The 17,115-nt window shown below is 47.7% G+C and overlaps 1 protein-coding gene across 1 annotated transcript in view; it reads right to left on the bottom strand.

The window, feature by feature from the left end:
* The window catches only part of Lpcat3 (lysophosphatidylcholine acyltransferase 3), a 40,141-nt gene continuing 23,026 nt past the window's right edge, over window positions 1-17,115 (bottom strand). The window contains exons 2-13 of the mRNA XM_041634587.1: window positions 5,948-6,055; window positions 4,723-4,829; window positions 3,891-3,984; window positions 3,695-3,732; window positions 3,122-3,300; window positions 2,433-2,541; window positions 1,756-1,842; window positions 1,501-1,664; window positions 1,003-1,150; window positions 771-929; window positions 546-674; window positions 1-387 (exon numbers count right to left, since the gene is read on the bottom strand). Of these exons, the coding sequence (XP_041490521.1) occupies window positions 558-674; window positions 771-929; window positions 1,003-1,150; window positions 1,501-1,664; window positions 1,756-1,842; window positions 2,433-2,541; window positions 3,122-3,300; window positions 3,695-3,732; window positions 3,891-3,984; window positions 4,723-4,829; window positions 5,948-6,055 (1,310 nt within the window). The 3' untranslated portion in view covers window positions 1-387; window positions 546-557. The remainder of the gene's footprint in view (window positions 388-545; window positions 675-770; window positions 930-1,002; window positions 1,151-1,500; window positions 1,665-1,755; window positions 1,843-2,432; window positions 2,542-3,121; window positions 3,301-3,694; window positions 3,733-3,890; window positions 3,985-4,722; window positions 4,830-5,947; window positions 6,056-17,115) is intronic.

Raw genomic sequence — 17,115 nt, 5'->3', positions numbered from 1 at the left:
TAACAGTGAAAAACTGAACAAACAGAAGTGATTTATCTGGTATAGTTCCAAGATAGAAAAAGTGGAGCAGGCAGGGCCTTGTACCCTCCCCTCCCCCCATGGGGGGGTGGTGGTATCGGCACATATACAATCGTAGTGGATTGGCAGAAGAGAAACAACAGGTTCCTGGCTAGAGGGAAGAGATAAGGCAACGTGCATGGGGGAGTCCAAAGGGGGTGCAGCCCCTCTGCTCCTCCCACAAGAGCTTCTCCTTTGGCCCGATGAACTTGGCTGTAGCAGAGGCACGGCTGGGAGTGCTGTGACGTCCAGTGCCCGGTGTCTGCTCTGGGGTGAGGAGTGCTGTGAGAAGGGACAAGTAGTTTCTGCACCAGTCCAGCTCTCGGCCACCTAAAAGGCGAGGTGTGTGGTTAGAAGGGTGGTCAGAATAGCACCTGGTCCCTTCTAGCGAGTATAGAAGTACCCCAGAGCGCTCCCTAGTGGCCAAGCTATGCTAATCCACCCGAATCTCCAATAGCATTCCAAGCCGTCACCTGTAGACTACTTACCAGGGAAATCTATTATTCCCTTTTCTTTAACTTTTCTTTTCTTGGCACCATTGCTTTGTGAACATAAGGCAATATGAATAGCAGGCTGAAGAAAAAGACATGTCCAAGGAAGTACACAGATCTGTACACCTGTGGAGACAGACCGCAGAAAGAGTTGAGCCTGCTTGTCTCTCACTACTGGAGGTTTTGGTGACTCTGGCAGCCTTGCAGTCAGGTCCTCGCTACCTTAAGCCATTTGTCCCAGGTGAAGAGACAGAAAGCAGTCATGGAGTAACCCATAAAGAGCCAGTGGATGGTCTGTTGCACCAAGTAGTAGAAGGGCTGCAGGGCAGTGATGGAGGCCAGGCTGCTCAGGGTGGGGCTCTCCCGAATGAGGTTGGCGGCCTGGGGAGGGAGTGTAGAGGTCATTAGTCTTGTCCTTATCCCCAACCCGTTTCCTACCACCCTTGAGTCCTACCTGCTTTTCTACAATAACAATGAGGAATTCCATCTGGAAGCAAATCAGGTATCCTGAGTGTAGGCCGTGCCAGAGGGCCAAGAACAGCAAGGAGAGGCCTTGTGAGAGTTCTTTACTTCCAAGAAACTTGAGGCGTTTGAAGATGTAACTAGAGAAGAGGGTGGGCAAGGATGAACCTCAGACTTGACTCCTGCTTCTGGGCTCTGCCCCAGGAGAGGAGTGCTGACTGGCTCCCACTTGTGGCCACTGGGGGTACAGGAGGCAGTGCTGATAGGAAGGCTTGAGATGGAGGAAAGCTGCCATAGTTCAGATGTAACAGAGAGACTATGGTTACAAATAAGGGCAAGACCAGGATCTGCAGCCAAGGCTTGAGGGACTTTTACAGAGTTTTTTTGGGTGGGGCTGCCTGGGTGAGAACAGAGGCTTAGCAGAGTGATAGGAAGCATGGTTGTCCTCACATTCAGGGAGGAAGGAGCCTGGGCTGTCCTCAGTGCTTACCGGGCCACCCAGGCATTGGTGTTGATGTTGAAGGAGGCGATGGTGCCAGTGAAGCGAGGCGTTGTCTCAAAGAGCCACACTTTCATGTTGGCACAGGCGTCCCATTTTGCATTCCCATTTTCAATGCCATTAAAGCCCAGCCCCGACAAAATGCACACTCCTTCCTGAGGGGAGGGATGGCTTAGGGTTCTTGTCACTCCACCCTCCCAGCCCCACCCCCAGCTTGTCTAAATATGACTTATCTTCCCTACTTACCGTGACCAGCCAACAGGTGACGTATTTGTACAGCACGAATTTGCCCCAGATCAGCATGTACATGCAGCGGAACCAGAAAGGGTGGTGCTTGAGAAGAGAGCACATGAGCATCAGGGGCGGCACAGTCCCCTACATGGTATTCTCAAACTTGGGGCTGGCTTCTTTGCTCCTAGCAGTGCCTGACGCCACATGTGCCACGACACTAGAGCCCTACCTATCTGTAAGCAGCAGAGAGACGCCAATAGCCACCCGCCTCCAGCTTTGCAAAGTCTGGGCATTTATACGATCAGTACAGGGATGTCCACAGTCCTTGGATGCTCACAGTCCGTGTTAATTTTCAGATAGCTACCCAGAATGGACATGGAACTGCTGGGAGGTTTTCAGGGGAACTGGAGCAAGAGCCACTTTTCCCTCCCTCTTTGAGCCCGTCAGTCAAATGAAAGCAGGCTGCAGAGCCACCAGCCACTGCACTCTTGCATAAAGCAAGGCAGAGGCTGTTTTAGGTGCTGCCCCGGACCCATGAAGGTTTGTTCGTGCAGGTGAGGCCTGGGTGGCACTGATGTCAACTCACAGACCTAGAGCAGAATCCAGCACACATCTCTAGATGGCATGGCCTACTTCTCTCTTATCCCATTTGGTGAGGCAGTAGTCACAGTGGTATGCTTGCAGCCACTCACATCATAGTCTTCAGTGAGAAGGTAGTTTTCCGTGATGTGGGGGCTCAGCAGGGTGTAGCCCACCAGGTAGACAAGGCCCAGACTCAGGCGCTTGAGAGCAGGTATGGTGCTGGAAAGGAACAAGTGGGGTCACACACAGCAGAGCCTTGCCCTTCACCCTCTGACCTGCAGTCACGGAAAGGAGTGTTTCAGGGTGTGGTTACTGCAGGCAGTGGCACCAGGATCCTGTGCCTGGAGCTGTTTCCAGGAAAGACAGCTGTGTGCTTGGCCACTGCAAACCTGCATTACAGGAGTGAGGGCAGGGCGGAGGGAGCCGTGTGTGGGGTGCTTGTGCCTAACCCTCAGAGCATGCTTGAGTTCGAATCTCACCAGGCATCATGTACAGAACAACTAGCAATGTCCACTCCTGCTCAAGTCCAGGTGCCAAGTTCCCTGAAGGAGTTCTAAATATATATTATGTATATATATATATTATACATTTTTATATATTGAACAGTGTCTCCCTACTATGTGAGAGGAGGCTTCAAAGGGAGGGGCATAAGGTGGGCAAATGGCTGGGGCAGTGTACACTGGGGAGCATGTAGATACCTCCCACATGATACTGTGTAGTGGGGCCAATGTGCTAGGGCCGGCCTTTAAGAAAGTCACTTCGGAAGTCACAGAGGTCTTCAACCAGGAGGAGCAGTTACCTGTTTGGAGTCTTCCCTGGCCTGTCAGTCAGCTGTCCCTGCACCAGCTTCAGGTAGTGGTTCATTGAGAACTGGGGCCCTACCAAGAAGGCTCCATAGAAGTAGGAGAAGCCAGCAACTTCCAGCAGGGAAGGGACACCCCGTAAGGCGTATTTCTGTTGCTCAGGGGACAGGGAATTCTATGTTGAGAAGAGAATGCAAGGTTCAGAACAGACTTGAATCTTACCCTAAGCCAGTATGAGCACTCCCAACCTTTGCACCACTGCCTGGAATTCTTTAGTTTGGCTTCTTGCGGGGCGGGGGTGGAGGGTTGCTCCATGTAGAAATGTGGGGAGCTTAATCAACAGCTGCCTGTGGCTGCTGTGGCAGATGCCTCGCTGGCACCGAGCTTTGGACTTTGTGTAAAGGCTGGATTCTGACAAGTCACCCTGCTTGGTCCTTGCCCAGTCGCTACCTGAAAGGTAGCTCACAGGCTAGGGAGTGAGGCAGAGGCAGGTCCAGTCTTTTGGTGACAGTAGCCTTTCTCCTTCCCTCTGGTTAATCCTTAGCCTCTTTGCCAGAGTGCACACTTACCACGTCTTTGCCTCCATCATAGTAGTCAATGCACAGACCTGAGCAGAGAGAGGGGAAGGGGAGAGGAGACATGAGGGTGTGGTCTGAGGACAGACGGACAGACCATCCAGCCAGGACCGACAGGAACTCAGTCTAGTTTATTTTAGCTTGGGGGGGGGGGTGAGGTAGAGGAGGAAGGCAGGGCCCTTCCACTTACCAATGAGTTTCAATGTCAGGACACAGTGTGGCATTGTCCACTTTATATCGTAGTCACCAGTGGCTGTGTAGTAATATCCAGCGAGAAGGTAGGCCTGGGAGAGGGGAAGTCTTTACTCCACCATCACTGTACTGCTCTTCCTTTTCCTCCTCTCCCTCTTTCTTTGGATGGTCTTTGACCTCCAGCTGACAGTCACATCATAGTGTGGTCTTAGCCTTCCAAGCCTATGCCACCAGGCTTGACCTCTTAATTTTCCCCTTCACTTGAAATCCCCTGTATTCCTTCATTTTCCTTTCTCCTGGTCCCATCAGTTAAAACATTAAGAGGGTCTTATGAGCCAGGCCTGTTGGTGCAGACTGAGAATCCTGGCACTTGAGAGGGACTGAAGCCAGTTTGAGCTATTCAGTTTGAATCTGGCCTCAGTTACAGAATGAGACCCACCTCAATAAATAGAAATAAGACGACCCTACAAATGTTTTTCAGACCGCAGTGAGGATGGGCTTGCTTGGGGAGACAGATGGACATGCCTAGCTTCTCCAGCACATTCTAAATTACTTTTCTGCCCTGCCTTTGAGTGACTGCCCTCATGGCCAGCTGGGCTAAACCTGGTGAGAACCAAGGAAGCCCGGTGATGGCACAGTCCAGAGGCCAGCAGAGTTACTGCTACAACGTGCTCAGGGCCTGTGACCAGCGACCTGCCCACAGCCAGACTGCTCTGTGGTAGGAGGAGGGATTACAAACTAGATGTCCTGGTCACCATGCTACCACCCTCTGCCTTGCCCCTCCCCACCCTGCTGTCCATGCAGCCTGAGCTACTAGGAGAAAAGTTTACCATCTGGAAGCAAAGGGTGGTGGCAATGGCGGTGACGGTGCGGCCCATGAGTCGCAGGATGAGGAACTGGAGCACAATACATAGCAGGGAGTGGTAGAACTGGTGGCCTGGGTGCAGGGAAGAGAGCAGCACTTAGGGTCATTCCTCCCGAGATCCCCAACCACACAAAAACAACACAGTAAGCAGCTGTGGGGGTTGGGGATGCACTTCAGTTGGCAGAGTGCCTGTCTAGCATGCAGGAAGCCCTGGGGTCAATCCCCAGGTGCACTGGACCAGGCATGGTCTTCCATGCCTCCAACTCAGCACTTGGGAAGTAGAGGCGGGAGGATCAAGATCATCTTTTATGTAGTTCAATGCCAGCCTGAGACTGTTTTGAGGCTGTCTCAAAAAAAACATTTCTACAACAGTGTACCATGCTAAGTGTGGAGGTCAAACGGAACTAGAGGGAGTTGGTGATCTTCCTCCATGTGAGAAGATCATCACTAGCTGAGCCATCTCAGCAGCTCCTAAATAATGGTAAGTATTCTCATTATTATTGATTTTGAGACAGGATCTCACTATGTAGCCCTGATTGGTGGGGAACTCACTATGTAGACTAAACTGGCCCTCTCTGCCTCCTGAGTGCTGGGACTAAAGGGTGTGTGCCACAGTGTGTAACACTAAATTTACTTTTTAACTGGTACATAAAAATGTACATACTTATGTGGTACCCAGTGATGTTTTGATATATGTGGTACTGAGTATGATTTGACCTAGAGGGCCTGGTTCATGAGTTTTCAGAGAAGAATATTAGTGTACCTTATTTTGAATTATTTAATATACTGTTTTTCAGAATGTTTGAAAATATTTACCTTTATTTTTATTTATGTGTGTGTGTGTGTGTGTGTGTGTGTGTGTGTATGTGTGCCCATGTAGTCAGAGGTCACCGGGTCCCCTGGAACTGGAGTTACAAGTGGTTTTGAGCCACCTGACATGAGTGTTGGACTGAACTTGGGTCCTCTGGAAGAGCAAGTGCTCTTCACTGCTGTGCCATCTCTCCTGACCCCCAAATATACATGTGTGTGCATTCCTATGGATTCAATCTTCCCTTTGTAAAGATGAAAACCTCCTAAAACCAGGACTTCCTAATTTGTGAGTTTCTCTTAAGAGGATTTGTTTTGGTCCGTTCTCCCTGCCCCCTCCCACCCCAGGTCTCTTAGGGCAGTGTCCTGCTCAATCCACTCACCAAAGTTGAAATAAGCAATTGAGAGGCCTGTCAAAGCATGGAAGAGATGAATGAGGTAGCTGTCCTTGTAGAAAAGGTAATGCCGATAAAACAAAGCCAATGGATAGCCTGGATGGGAGAAAAACAGGAAAAGGGTTACTTGTGCCTGGTGCCAGAGAGGAAAAAATACAGGATTAAGAAAACTATTATTATTATGTTGTGATATATATGTGTGAGGACATCTGTGCTGCTGAGTACACTGTCAAACCACAGTGTTTGTGGACTCTGCTCTCTCCTTCCACTGTAAGTGGAATTCTGTAGGGTTAAGCCAGCCCCTTAGGGGGCGGGCTTGCCTCGGGCGAATGTTTACTTATAAATCGGGTGGGTGGGAGTCCACGCCCCTTCTGCTTCCTGTTTTCTCCGTGGGAACCGTGGTACTGTAAGTCTATTTCTATATTAAAGCTGTATATATTTTTTACAATCTGCCTGCATTCATTTTACGTCGGTACAGGATTCAGGGATCAAACCCAGGTCTTCAGGCTTATTTGACAAGTGCTCTTTACCCACTGAATCATCTCCCTGACCCTCCAAAAGAAATACATTATATGGGTGCCAACAGAGAAGACAAAACAGTACTCACACAAATCAATTTCTTCTTCTTTTTTTTTTTTGTAAATATACATTTAGAACTGCAAGGGTTCCCCCCCTCCCCCAGACAGTTTCTCTGTCCTGGAACTCACTCTAGACCAGGCTGGCCTTAAACTCAGAGATCCTCCTGCCTCTGCCCCCCAAGTGCTGGGATTAAAGGCGTGTGCCACCACTGCCTATCGAACCGCAAGTATTTTTAATTGAGGCAATAGAAAACCAAGTCCATTTCCACTACCAACGACTGAGGAAACAGTGCAGTGTCAACAGCAATCTCAGCACTCAAGCTCTATGGCAGGAGAATCCGAAAGTCCGAGGCCACCCTGGGCTACACAGTGAGTACCTGGCAGATGTGGATTACATAGCAGGTACCCAGCAGGGGCCTGGGCTCCATAGCAGATTCTACTTTTTCTTTTTCTTTTTTTTTTTAAAGAAACCTAACAAGGACTAGGTATCTCCCTCAGTTGGTAGAATGCTTGCCTAGTGTGCTGGTTTGAATGAAAATGGTCCCCATAAACTGGGTGGTGGTAGTGCACGCCTTTAATTCCAGCATTTAGAGGCAGAGACAGGTGGATCTTTGAGTTTGAGGCCAGCCTGGTCTATGGAGTGAGTTCCAGGGTAGCCAGGGCTACACAGAGAAACCCTGCCTTGAAAAATCAAAAAAAGAAAGAAAATGGCCCCATAGGTCATAGTATCTCTTCACAACAATAAACCCTAAGAGAGAAGTTGGTACCAGGAGTGAAGTATTGCTGGCATAGCCACACCATGCTTTTGTTTGGAGAAATAGTAGAACACTTAGGACCCTGGACTAGGAAAACAACTGGACACTTTAAGTGAGGCTTAATGGGCCATACTACTAGGAACATGGAAGACAGTGGTGGTCTGAAGTGTGGGGGGCCTGGCTCCAAAGTTTCCGGAGGAGAAGAATATTAGCATGCGGCCTAGAGACTGTTCTTGTGATACCTTGGCAAAGAATGTGGCTGTTTTCTGCCCTTGTCCAAAAAAATCTGCCTGAGGCTAAATTGAAGAGCTATGGATTAAGAGCATTGGCAGAAGGATTTCGAAAGAGCCTAGCATTGGCTGTCATCTGGTTATCAGTGGCCAGTCTTATGCAGATCTATAACGAGAAGGAGCAATCTTCACAAGGAAAATTACAAACTACAGTTTGAGGAGAAAAGGGGCACCAGTAAGTATAATGGAGCTAAAGCCTGTGTTCAAGAAGATGAAAAGATTAGAAAAAGCCTGATTATAGACAGAATAAAGACAAGACCTCCAAGCTAAGCTTCCAACTTGTGGAAAGGAACTGAGGAAAAGTTTAGAGCCAGGTGTGGGGGTGCACACCTTTAATCCCAGCAGAGGCAGGTGGATCTCTGAGTTCAAGGCCAGCCTGGTCTACAGAGTAAGATCCAGAACAAAAGCACAGGCAGAAAGGAAACCACTAAAAACAGAAAGCTGGTGAATATGAACTTGAACAAGGAGGCCATGTTCCAGCCCCAGCAAGCAGCAGAACTTGGCAGTTTCAGCCAAGTGGTTTTGAGTTTAGAGTCAAGAAAGGGGTTATGGAATTTGCCTCCCTGACTAACGAAAGCAGGTGAGGTCAGGTATGTGTCAGGAGTGTTTCTGAATGGAGACCTAGAGAGGCCATTCCGTGAAGCTGTATTGCCTTGGAGACCCCAAGATGTTAGAGATGCCAGAGCCATGGGATGCCTGCCAAAGAAAGCTGCTAACAGTGAGTGGAAACAGCCCAAGAGAAGTGTGTTACAGTCAACAAAGCAGAACAGAGTTGAGATCTAAAGAGTGTTTTAATATCAGAAATAGAGATGCAGAGTTAGGAGTTGCCCAGCTGGTTTTTGGTATTGCTTTGGCCAAGTATTTCCTCACTGTGTTCCCTTTCCTCTCGTCACTCAGGAGGCAGAGGCGGGCGGACCTCTGTGAGTTTGAGGTCAGCCTGGTCTATAGAGCAAGTTCCAGAACAGCTAGGGCTGTTACACAGAGAAACCCTGTCTCGTCTCGAAAAACAAAATAAAACAAAACACCAAAAAATTTCTCCTTACTGAATAATTATAAAAAGAAACAGGGACTGGATATGATGGCACAGGTCTCCAATCCTAGCACTTAGGAGGTTGAGAGGCCAAGAAAAGAGAGCTTGAATTTGAGATCAGACTAGCCTATTTAAAGAACCTGCATAAACAAATACAAAAAACTCCAAACCAAAGACGAGAAGATGCTCAGTTATGCTCAGAAAAAGTATTTTACACTTGTGGTCTGTCCTCTGAGGACAGCATCCTCAGACTTCTGAGAAGATAAGACATAAATTAATACCAAGCTATCTAGTGGGCTGGACGAACTTTGGGCACCAACCAAGTTATAAAACTTGTTTTGGCACAGTAGAAAACTGTTTTTCCAATTCCGTTCAGGATATGATCCAAGGACTATAAGCAAACTCTTTGGAGGGGGGGTGTTCCTAAAGTGCCATTGAGTTCTCCATAGCTTAGGCTGCTCACTTAATTAAAGGCTCAATACATTTGTTATCCCTAAACCAAAGGGAGCATACATTCATATGGCTTCGCTGCAGACTCATCCCCAACATTCTACCAAGCTGCTGAGCTGACATGCTTGTACTGGCATGTGTGGAGAATAGTCTCCCTCTTGGTGTTTTGGAAGGATACCTTAAGATTCTGTCAGTGTTTTTGAGCTGGTTATAGGATACAACTGCCATGGTTCTTGCTTCTAAAATAAAAAATGTAGGGCTAGGGAGATGGCTGAGCTGGTAAGCCCGAGAGGACTTGAGTTTGTTTGATCTCTGGGGCCTACACAGTGGAAAGTGAGAACCAACTCCTGCAAGTTGTCCTCTGACCTGCATATGCATGTACATACACACACACATATACACACACATACAAACAAAATAAGTAAATGTAATAAAGTACTTAAAATATAAAATGCAGTTAGTTTATGGTTGGCAATATGGTTTGTTTTGAGCTTGTGATAACTAATATTTTAAAGAGTCAATCAAACAAAATGCTTAATTATGTTTTTTTAATATTTATTTATTTATTATGTATACAATATTCTGTCTGTGTGTATGTCTGTAGGCCAGAAGAGGGCACCAGACCCCATTACATATGGTTGTGAGCCACCATGTGGTTGCCGGGAATTGAACTCAGGACCTTTGGAAGAGCAGGCAATGCTCTTAACCACTGAGCCATCTCTCCAGCCCCTAATTATGTTTTTTTCCTCCCTCTCTCTCTCTCTCCTTTTCTCTCCCTCTCTCTTCCTTTCTGTGATTTCTGTGACAGGGTTTTTCTGTGTAGCCCTGGCTGTCCTTGAATGCCCTCTTGCTATGTAGAGCAGACTGGCCTCAAACACAGCAGAGATCCGTCTGTCTGTCTGTCTCCCAAGTGCTGGACTAAAGGTGTGTGACAACAGCACCTGGCTTGTTTTTATTTGCAGTATGAGGGACTGAACCTAGAGCCTCACACACGCTCAGAAAGCCCTCTGCCACTGAGGTATACCTCCAGCCCCTCTTCACACGCTCGGAGAGTCCTCTGCCATTGAGTTATATCTCCAGCCCCTCTTCCCACGCTCGGAAAGTCCTCTGCCACTGAGTTATATCTCCAGCCCCTCTTCACATTTCACTGGTTTGAGACAGGGTCTCATGAAGCTGCCCAAGTTGACCCTGAAGTCTCTGCAGCCGTGACAGGCTGTGAACTGGTAAGCCTCAGCCCCCAGAGTAGCTTCATCACCAGTTGCTTGTTTTAAGCAAACGGATTACCACATAGTTGGCTGTTTGATTTGACAGAGGGTCTGTGTAGCTCTGGCCGTCCTGGAACTTGCTATGTAGATCATACTGACCTCAAACTCACAGAGATCCTCCTGTCTCTGCCTCCTGAATATTGGGATTGAAGGTGGTGCCACCATGCCCAGTTGTCTTTATATAGTATAGGCTGGCCTGGAACTCATGACCCTTTGCCTCTGTTTCCCAGGTACTAGGGCTTGTATTGTGACAGTAAATGACAAAACTAATTACTAGCTAGATGCAGTTCTTTCTGTCTGTGTGCTCACGAAATACCTTTTTCTTAATTTCTTTCAAACACAAAGTGTGCACATAAGTGGACTGGTACAGTTCACATCTGCAACCCATGCGCCAGCTCTTGTTACTTCCATAAACATCCTGAGGATTACTGGTCTATTCCCTCATTCTATAAATATTTATGCAACGCTTCCTTTATGCCAGACATTCTGTTTATGGAGCTTTAATGGGAAGGGGTGGCATGCGACGCTTTATTATTGGCAGAGATGGCATGATACGGCATTACTAACTCAAGGGAGACCAGTCAGATGGTGAAGTGAAGAGACAAGATGAAGTCTCATGTGAACAGACGTTGTGCAGGGAAGGAATGGGTCAGCAAGGAAGTACTTGTAAGAGCCACAAATCAGAGCCGAGTCTGGTGGTACTGGTCCCAGCACTCAGAGGCTAGGAGATGGGGCAGAGTTTGAGGCCAGCCTAGACTATATAAGGAGACCCTGCCTCAATAAAAGAAAAGGAAAGGGTGGGTAGGGTTGGAAAAGAGAATGTAGCTCAGTTGGTAGCACATGAAGCCCTTCTTCAATCCAAGGGCTACAGAGAGCAGATACTCGAAATCCCAGCACCTGGGAGGCAGAGAGGAGGATCAGGAGTTCAAGGACACTGTGGCTGCACAGCTGCAATTGAGGCCAGGCTGTGCTGCCTGAAAATGTGCCTGAAAGAAAATCCAATACCTTAAGCCTTTTTACTTTAAAAACTGTACTTAATTCTATGTGTCTGTGTGTGCACACACATATGCGTGCACAAGAGTATGGGTGCTGTGAGTGTTTAGTGGCGTTCACTCTCTTCCACTGTTACACAGTTTCTGGGGGCAGAATTCAGACGGGAGGCTGAGTCCAAGAGGTTCTAATTGTCGGAACGCTCATCATTTCTGGATAGAGAGAATTTATCTTTTGAGTACTAAAACCGTTAACCACGTGTGATGCTCCCAATCTGAAGAACATAACACATTACTCTGCTCCCTAGAGCTGAAGAGTTTTTATTGTTGTTTTGAGATAGGGTTTCTCTGTTTAACAACCCTTGTTGCCTGGAACTCGCTTTGTACACCAAGCTGGCCTTAAGCTCACAGAGATCCACCTGTCTCTGCCTCCCGAGTAATGGGATTAATTAAAGGTGTGCACCACCACTGTCTGGCCTGAGTTAAAGAGAATTTAATATTTTTTCTTTTTTAAAAACAGGGTCTCAAGATCTCCTGAGTAAGTTGGGAGCATGGGAACCTTGGGGGAGAATTGAAGGTGGGAGGGGAGAGGCAGGGAGGGGAGCAGAGAAAAATGTAGAGCTCAATAAAAAAGAAGGCAACAAAAATAGGGTCTCATGTATCCTAGGGTGCCTGAATTTGCTCTGTAGCTGAGGCTGGCCTTTAATTCCTAATTCTTCTGCCTACACCTCCCGAGCCGGGATTACAGGCTTGCACCTCTATGCCTGGATCATACTTGGGGCTTTATGCACATACGCTCCCCCAGCCCCTAATTTAGCCTTTCTTTCTTTCCTTTTTTTTTTTTTTTAACTTTTTTGGTTTTTTTCTGTGAAACAGTCCTGGCTATCCTGATAACTTGTTTTGTAGACCAGGCTGGCCTGGAACACACAGAGATCTGCCTGCCTCTGCTTCCCGAATGCTGGGATTAAAGGTGTGCGCCACCACTGCCCAGCAAATTTAGCATTTCTTAATGATACAGGTCACTGCTATTCCAGAGCAGGGTCTTGATGACTCTCTGCCCTCTGGAGTGTGGGAAGCTGCTCAACTATAGAGGACTTACACTGTCCTGAACTCTGAGTTCTTGCACAGTCCTCTTACAGTTTCTCCGTCCTTTCCCTTGCTATTCTGGGCTCAATAGTCACTTCTTGAGCTTTCAACGGGCCTGCCAGGAATAGTTCCTCTCCCTATTTCTAACTTCCCACAGGCTTCAGAAAGCATAATTTTATGAGACCAAGAAAAGATACACGACAAGAACCATGGTCTTGGGTGTACTCTTGTAGACTCGGCAGACAGGCCTGGTAGCTTTGGGAAGTGCGGAAGCTGTTCAGTCCCACACAGGTCAAGTACTGTTGCAGACTCGCAAACTCGTAAGAAGTTGAGGAACTGGCAAGAAAATAAAAAGAACCGAGCAAGTGGGGTCACCGAGAAAACACAGGCTGCAAGAGAGGGTGAAGCGGTGAGGAGCTGCCAAGGGAGGGAGGATGGACGGTGCTGGATGCGTTGCTGTGACAACCCAGGCCCATGGTGGGTATGTAAACACCAAATCTTGGCCTTGGCTGCCTCCCAACTCAGCAGGCTTTGGAGCCTGGGGACTGGGTCATCCCTTCAGGGAAGAGCTGTTTTTAGGAAGAGTGGTGTCCTACAAGCTGTTTCTGAATCCTAATTCTTTGTGGGAACCTGTGCTCAATGCAGCGTCAACCATCACAACATCACAATCAGCTGAAAAATGTCAAAGCACTGCAGCACCTGTTTGCCCAGCAGAGCCTTGAAAAGGAGCTGCCAGCAATTCCTAGAGCAGCCCGGCTTCAGCACCACCTCGCTAACATCCTAAAGATGGCCGAGACTGAACTCGGTTTGACAGCCACTGTCTTTCATTTAATCTCACCCAGTGGGTTTTGATGCTGCTGACCCAGAGGGTTCTGAGCACCCCTGGCAGCGTAAGTCTCTCTTCTTTCTGACTGCTGAGGTCAGCCTTCAGAGGTGAAGCCTGAGGGCCTAATGTACGCCCTGAGGCCAAAGAATCTGTTAGAAGAGAAACTCCTTCTAAAAAGAGCAGCATCCAGGACCTGCTGTGCACTGTATGGCAGGCTGCTGGGACAGACAGCAGTGTTGCTCTTTCCAGGGCTGCAGCCAGGCGTGGGGACAAAGGGGACAGCAGACCAATAGCACAGGCAGGCTGGGCTCCCTCGTCACAGTTGTCTGTGTGCTTCTGACTGAGTTGTGCTTGAGACTAGGGAAGTCACACTCCATGTTAGCATCTCCTGTGCAACACGTGCAGTTACTTATTAATCTAAAGTTGTGAGGCTTCATTTGAAGAAAACAGAAGTGAACAGTTTTCAATAAAATCTGATACATTTTGTCTTTCATACTTGCAGCAGCCATTTATGAACTCCGCAGGAATGATATGGCCCCATTTGGTCAGTCAGTAGATCACATGACCCAGGTTAAAGAAAATAAGCTGTTTGTCAAGTGAGGGGAAGAAGATGGAGCTCAAGTGCTACGTGTTGCTGGGCCAGCTGCTGATATCCATTCTACAGGACAGCCCCCTCCCACACACCCCTGGAGAGGGGAGATGGAACCTAGGGCCTCACACATGCTCGTTAAGTGCTGAATCATGCCCCCCCCCCCCCAAGACTGCTTTCCTGGTTCCTAAAACATCCAAGCTTACCTATTTTTGCTATAGTGCCTCAGTGTTCACACAACTTAATATGCTCTTCATGCCAAACCAAGCCAGTCCTAACTTCGCCTATTTTAGTCCCATATGCCCTGGCTCCTCCCTGGATATTTTTAGTGCGATATTTCATACTATCTCAAATGCCATCTAACTAGAGCTGATTTTCTACCTAAAACAACCTTCTCTTACACACACCCACATTCAAACACTTGGACTGGTCTCTGACTCTTGGCTTTCTTTGGCTTCCTATATCTGGTTATCAAACTAAATCCTATTGCTTTCTAAAGTATCTCTTCATTATTATAACCACTTTTTTTTTTTAAAAAAAAGGTGATTATTTTACTTTATATAGTGAATGTTTTGCCTGTATGTACATATGTGTACCATGTACCTGCCTGGTGCTTGGGGAGGCCAGATGAGGAATGTCAGATCCCTGGAACTGGAGTTGCAGACAGTTGTAAGCTTCCATGTGGGTACTGAGAACTGATTTTTTTGTTTTTGTTTTTTTCAGACAAGGTTTCTCTGTGTTGCCCTGGCTGTCCTAGAACTCACTCTGTAGACCAGGCTGGCCTTGAACTCAGAGGTTCGCCTGCCTCTGCCACCTAGAAGTTCCTCATAAGTAAAGCAAGTGCCTTACCCACTGAGCCATCACATTGGCCCCAAAGTCTGTGATTTAAAGCCATTTTCCTTTATGATTTATTTATTTAATGTGCATCAGTGTTTTGCCTACATGTATCCCCTGGAACTGGAGATATAGACAGCTGTGAGCTGCATGTGGGTGCTGGGACTTGAACCCTGGTCTTCTGGAAGAACAGCGGTACTCTTAACTACCTCCAGCCTCTTAAGGACTGTTTCCTGGACTACATTTCTAACTAATATCCTATGCCCCCACCCCCTGCCATGGTTTTTGCTTTAGTTAAAGCAGATCTGTCTGGTTTTATCCAAAGATGTTCTTGGTCTTTTGTGGCCGTACACTGGCCCTGCCATTTCCTGTGTGTGGAACAGCTTTTCTAAGAACCTCTACAAAGCAAAATCCTGGCCATTCTTCAAAACCCAGTTAAGTGTCTCCTTCAGACTGTAGGGAACTTATGTCTTAATGTATCATGGACTCATGACTTAATTGCCTGGCACAGAGCTGAGACTTTCCTCTGGCATGTCACTACACAATGCCGCACACCATGCCTTACATCTCGTAGTTTATGCCTTTGGAGATCTGACAACGTGTTTGCCTCTGTACTTTATATAGATAAAATTGTTTGAAGATTTCTTTCATGTATGTGAGTGTTTTGCCTGAATGTATGTATGTGCACCATGTGTCCCTCGTGCCCACAGAGTTCAGAAGAGGGTACAGGAGCCCCAGGAACTGGAGTTAGGGATGGCAGAGCAGTAAGTACACTGACGTGCCGAGCCAACTCCTCAGCCCCACATACTTCACATTTTGTGTGTTTGGTCAACAGTTACTGACCCTCACATGCTGTACCAGCTTCCTTATACACACTGGGGGTGCAAACAGAACTAGATGTGCACTAACTACATCATGTGACCTTGACATAGGTTCCAGGGATGAAGCTCAGGTTGTCAGGGTTGCACAGCAAATGCTTTTACCTTCAGAGTTACTACCCAGCTTCTTTTTGTCAATTATAATATCCCTTCCCTCTTTTTTTTAATATTTATTTATTTATTATGTATACAATATTCTGTCTGTGTGTATCTGCAGGCCAGAAGAGGGCAGCAGACTTCGTTTCAGATGGTTGTGAGCCACCATGTGGTTGCCGGGAATTGAACTCAGGACCTTTGGAAGAGCAGACAATGCTCTTAACCACTGAGCCATCTCTCCAGCCCCATATCCCTTCCCTCTTTCTTGGTACTGGAGTTTGACCCTGGGGCCTCACAGATGCTAGGCAAGCGTTCTATCATGGCTCTTATCATTATTATGTTGAGTGTGCAAGTGGGCACTCATGTGCCACAGTGCTCGTGCAGAGGTAAGGGTCAATTCGGTGCTATCAGTTCTCTACTTTCACCTTCACAAAGGTTTCAAGGATTGAACGCAGGTTGTGTGCCAAGTGCTTTTACCCCTTAGCCATCTAGCGCCCAGCAGTCCTGTTTTATTTTTGAGTCCACTGTGCTGCCCAGGCTGGCCTTGGCTTAGGATCCTGTTGCTTCAGTCTCTGGAGTTTCTGGGGTTGCAGCTCTGTGTCACACTTCATCTAAGAGCATGCTGCTTACTAAGTTAAGGCACTGCATTGGTAGAGGAGCTGACATTAGAGTGACAGACCAACCTGAATCCTTGTCCTGCTGCTTCCTGTCACTTCGAGCTGTGTGGAGCCAGTCTTTTTGAGGTGCTATGTCATTAGTGAAATGAGCATCTGCTGCATCTGTCACCTCGGCCTGAACAGTGACGTGTCCAGTGATCTCAACTAGTTATACAGTCTAATCCCATCCGTGTGTTGTTTACCTCATCAGATGTCTTCTCTAACTTAGAGCCCTCTCTCTTGATTTCACATTTGGTACCTGCTTGTCATCTGCCCAGGGAATAGCTTGGACTCACCAGGTGCAAGCTGAGCTGCTGCATAGCAGAACCTGCCCCTCTCGGGGCCTTGGCTATATAGCCTTGGCTGGCCTCAAACTCGAGACCACCTGCTTCTCCTCCCATGCTGGGATTAAAAAGCGTGTACCACCATGCTTAGCTCCTCCACATTTCAGACTGTAACCCACTCTTCTGTTTACTCAGAACAAATACCCTGCCATCATCTTTAGCGTCCTTCCCTATTCACAACCAGCACGTTCTGTAGGCCCTACCTTTAAAGTCAATCAAGACTCTGCCTACTTCTTTTCCCCTCTTCTGCTTCCCCCGGCCAAGTCACCATTATAATTACAGTCGCCTCCTGACTGGTCTCCTGTGCTCTGGACTCCTTATGCTATTGCAGCACCCAGACGATTCAGCGCTGAGTCAGCTAGTAAAATCTTCTGCTCGGAACCCTCTGAAGGCCAATCTCAGAGCAAAGGCTCTTGTCCAACCAGAACATGCAGCATCCAGTCACCTTCTCTGCCCTTTTTCTCTGACTCATCTCTTCCCCTGCCTGTCA

This window comes from Microtus oregoni, unplaced genomic scaffold, assembly GCF_018167655.1.
Source record: "Microtus oregoni isolate MIOR12 unplaced genomic scaffold, Mior012 000002F_ref0000024, whole genome shotgun sequence".
Lineage (NCBI taxonomy): Eukaryota > Metazoa > Chordata > Mammalia > Rodentia > Cricetidae > Microtus > Microtus oregoni.
The sequence above is the reverse complement of the archived record's forward strand: the minus strand, read 5'-3'. Positions and strand labels throughout refer to the sequence as shown.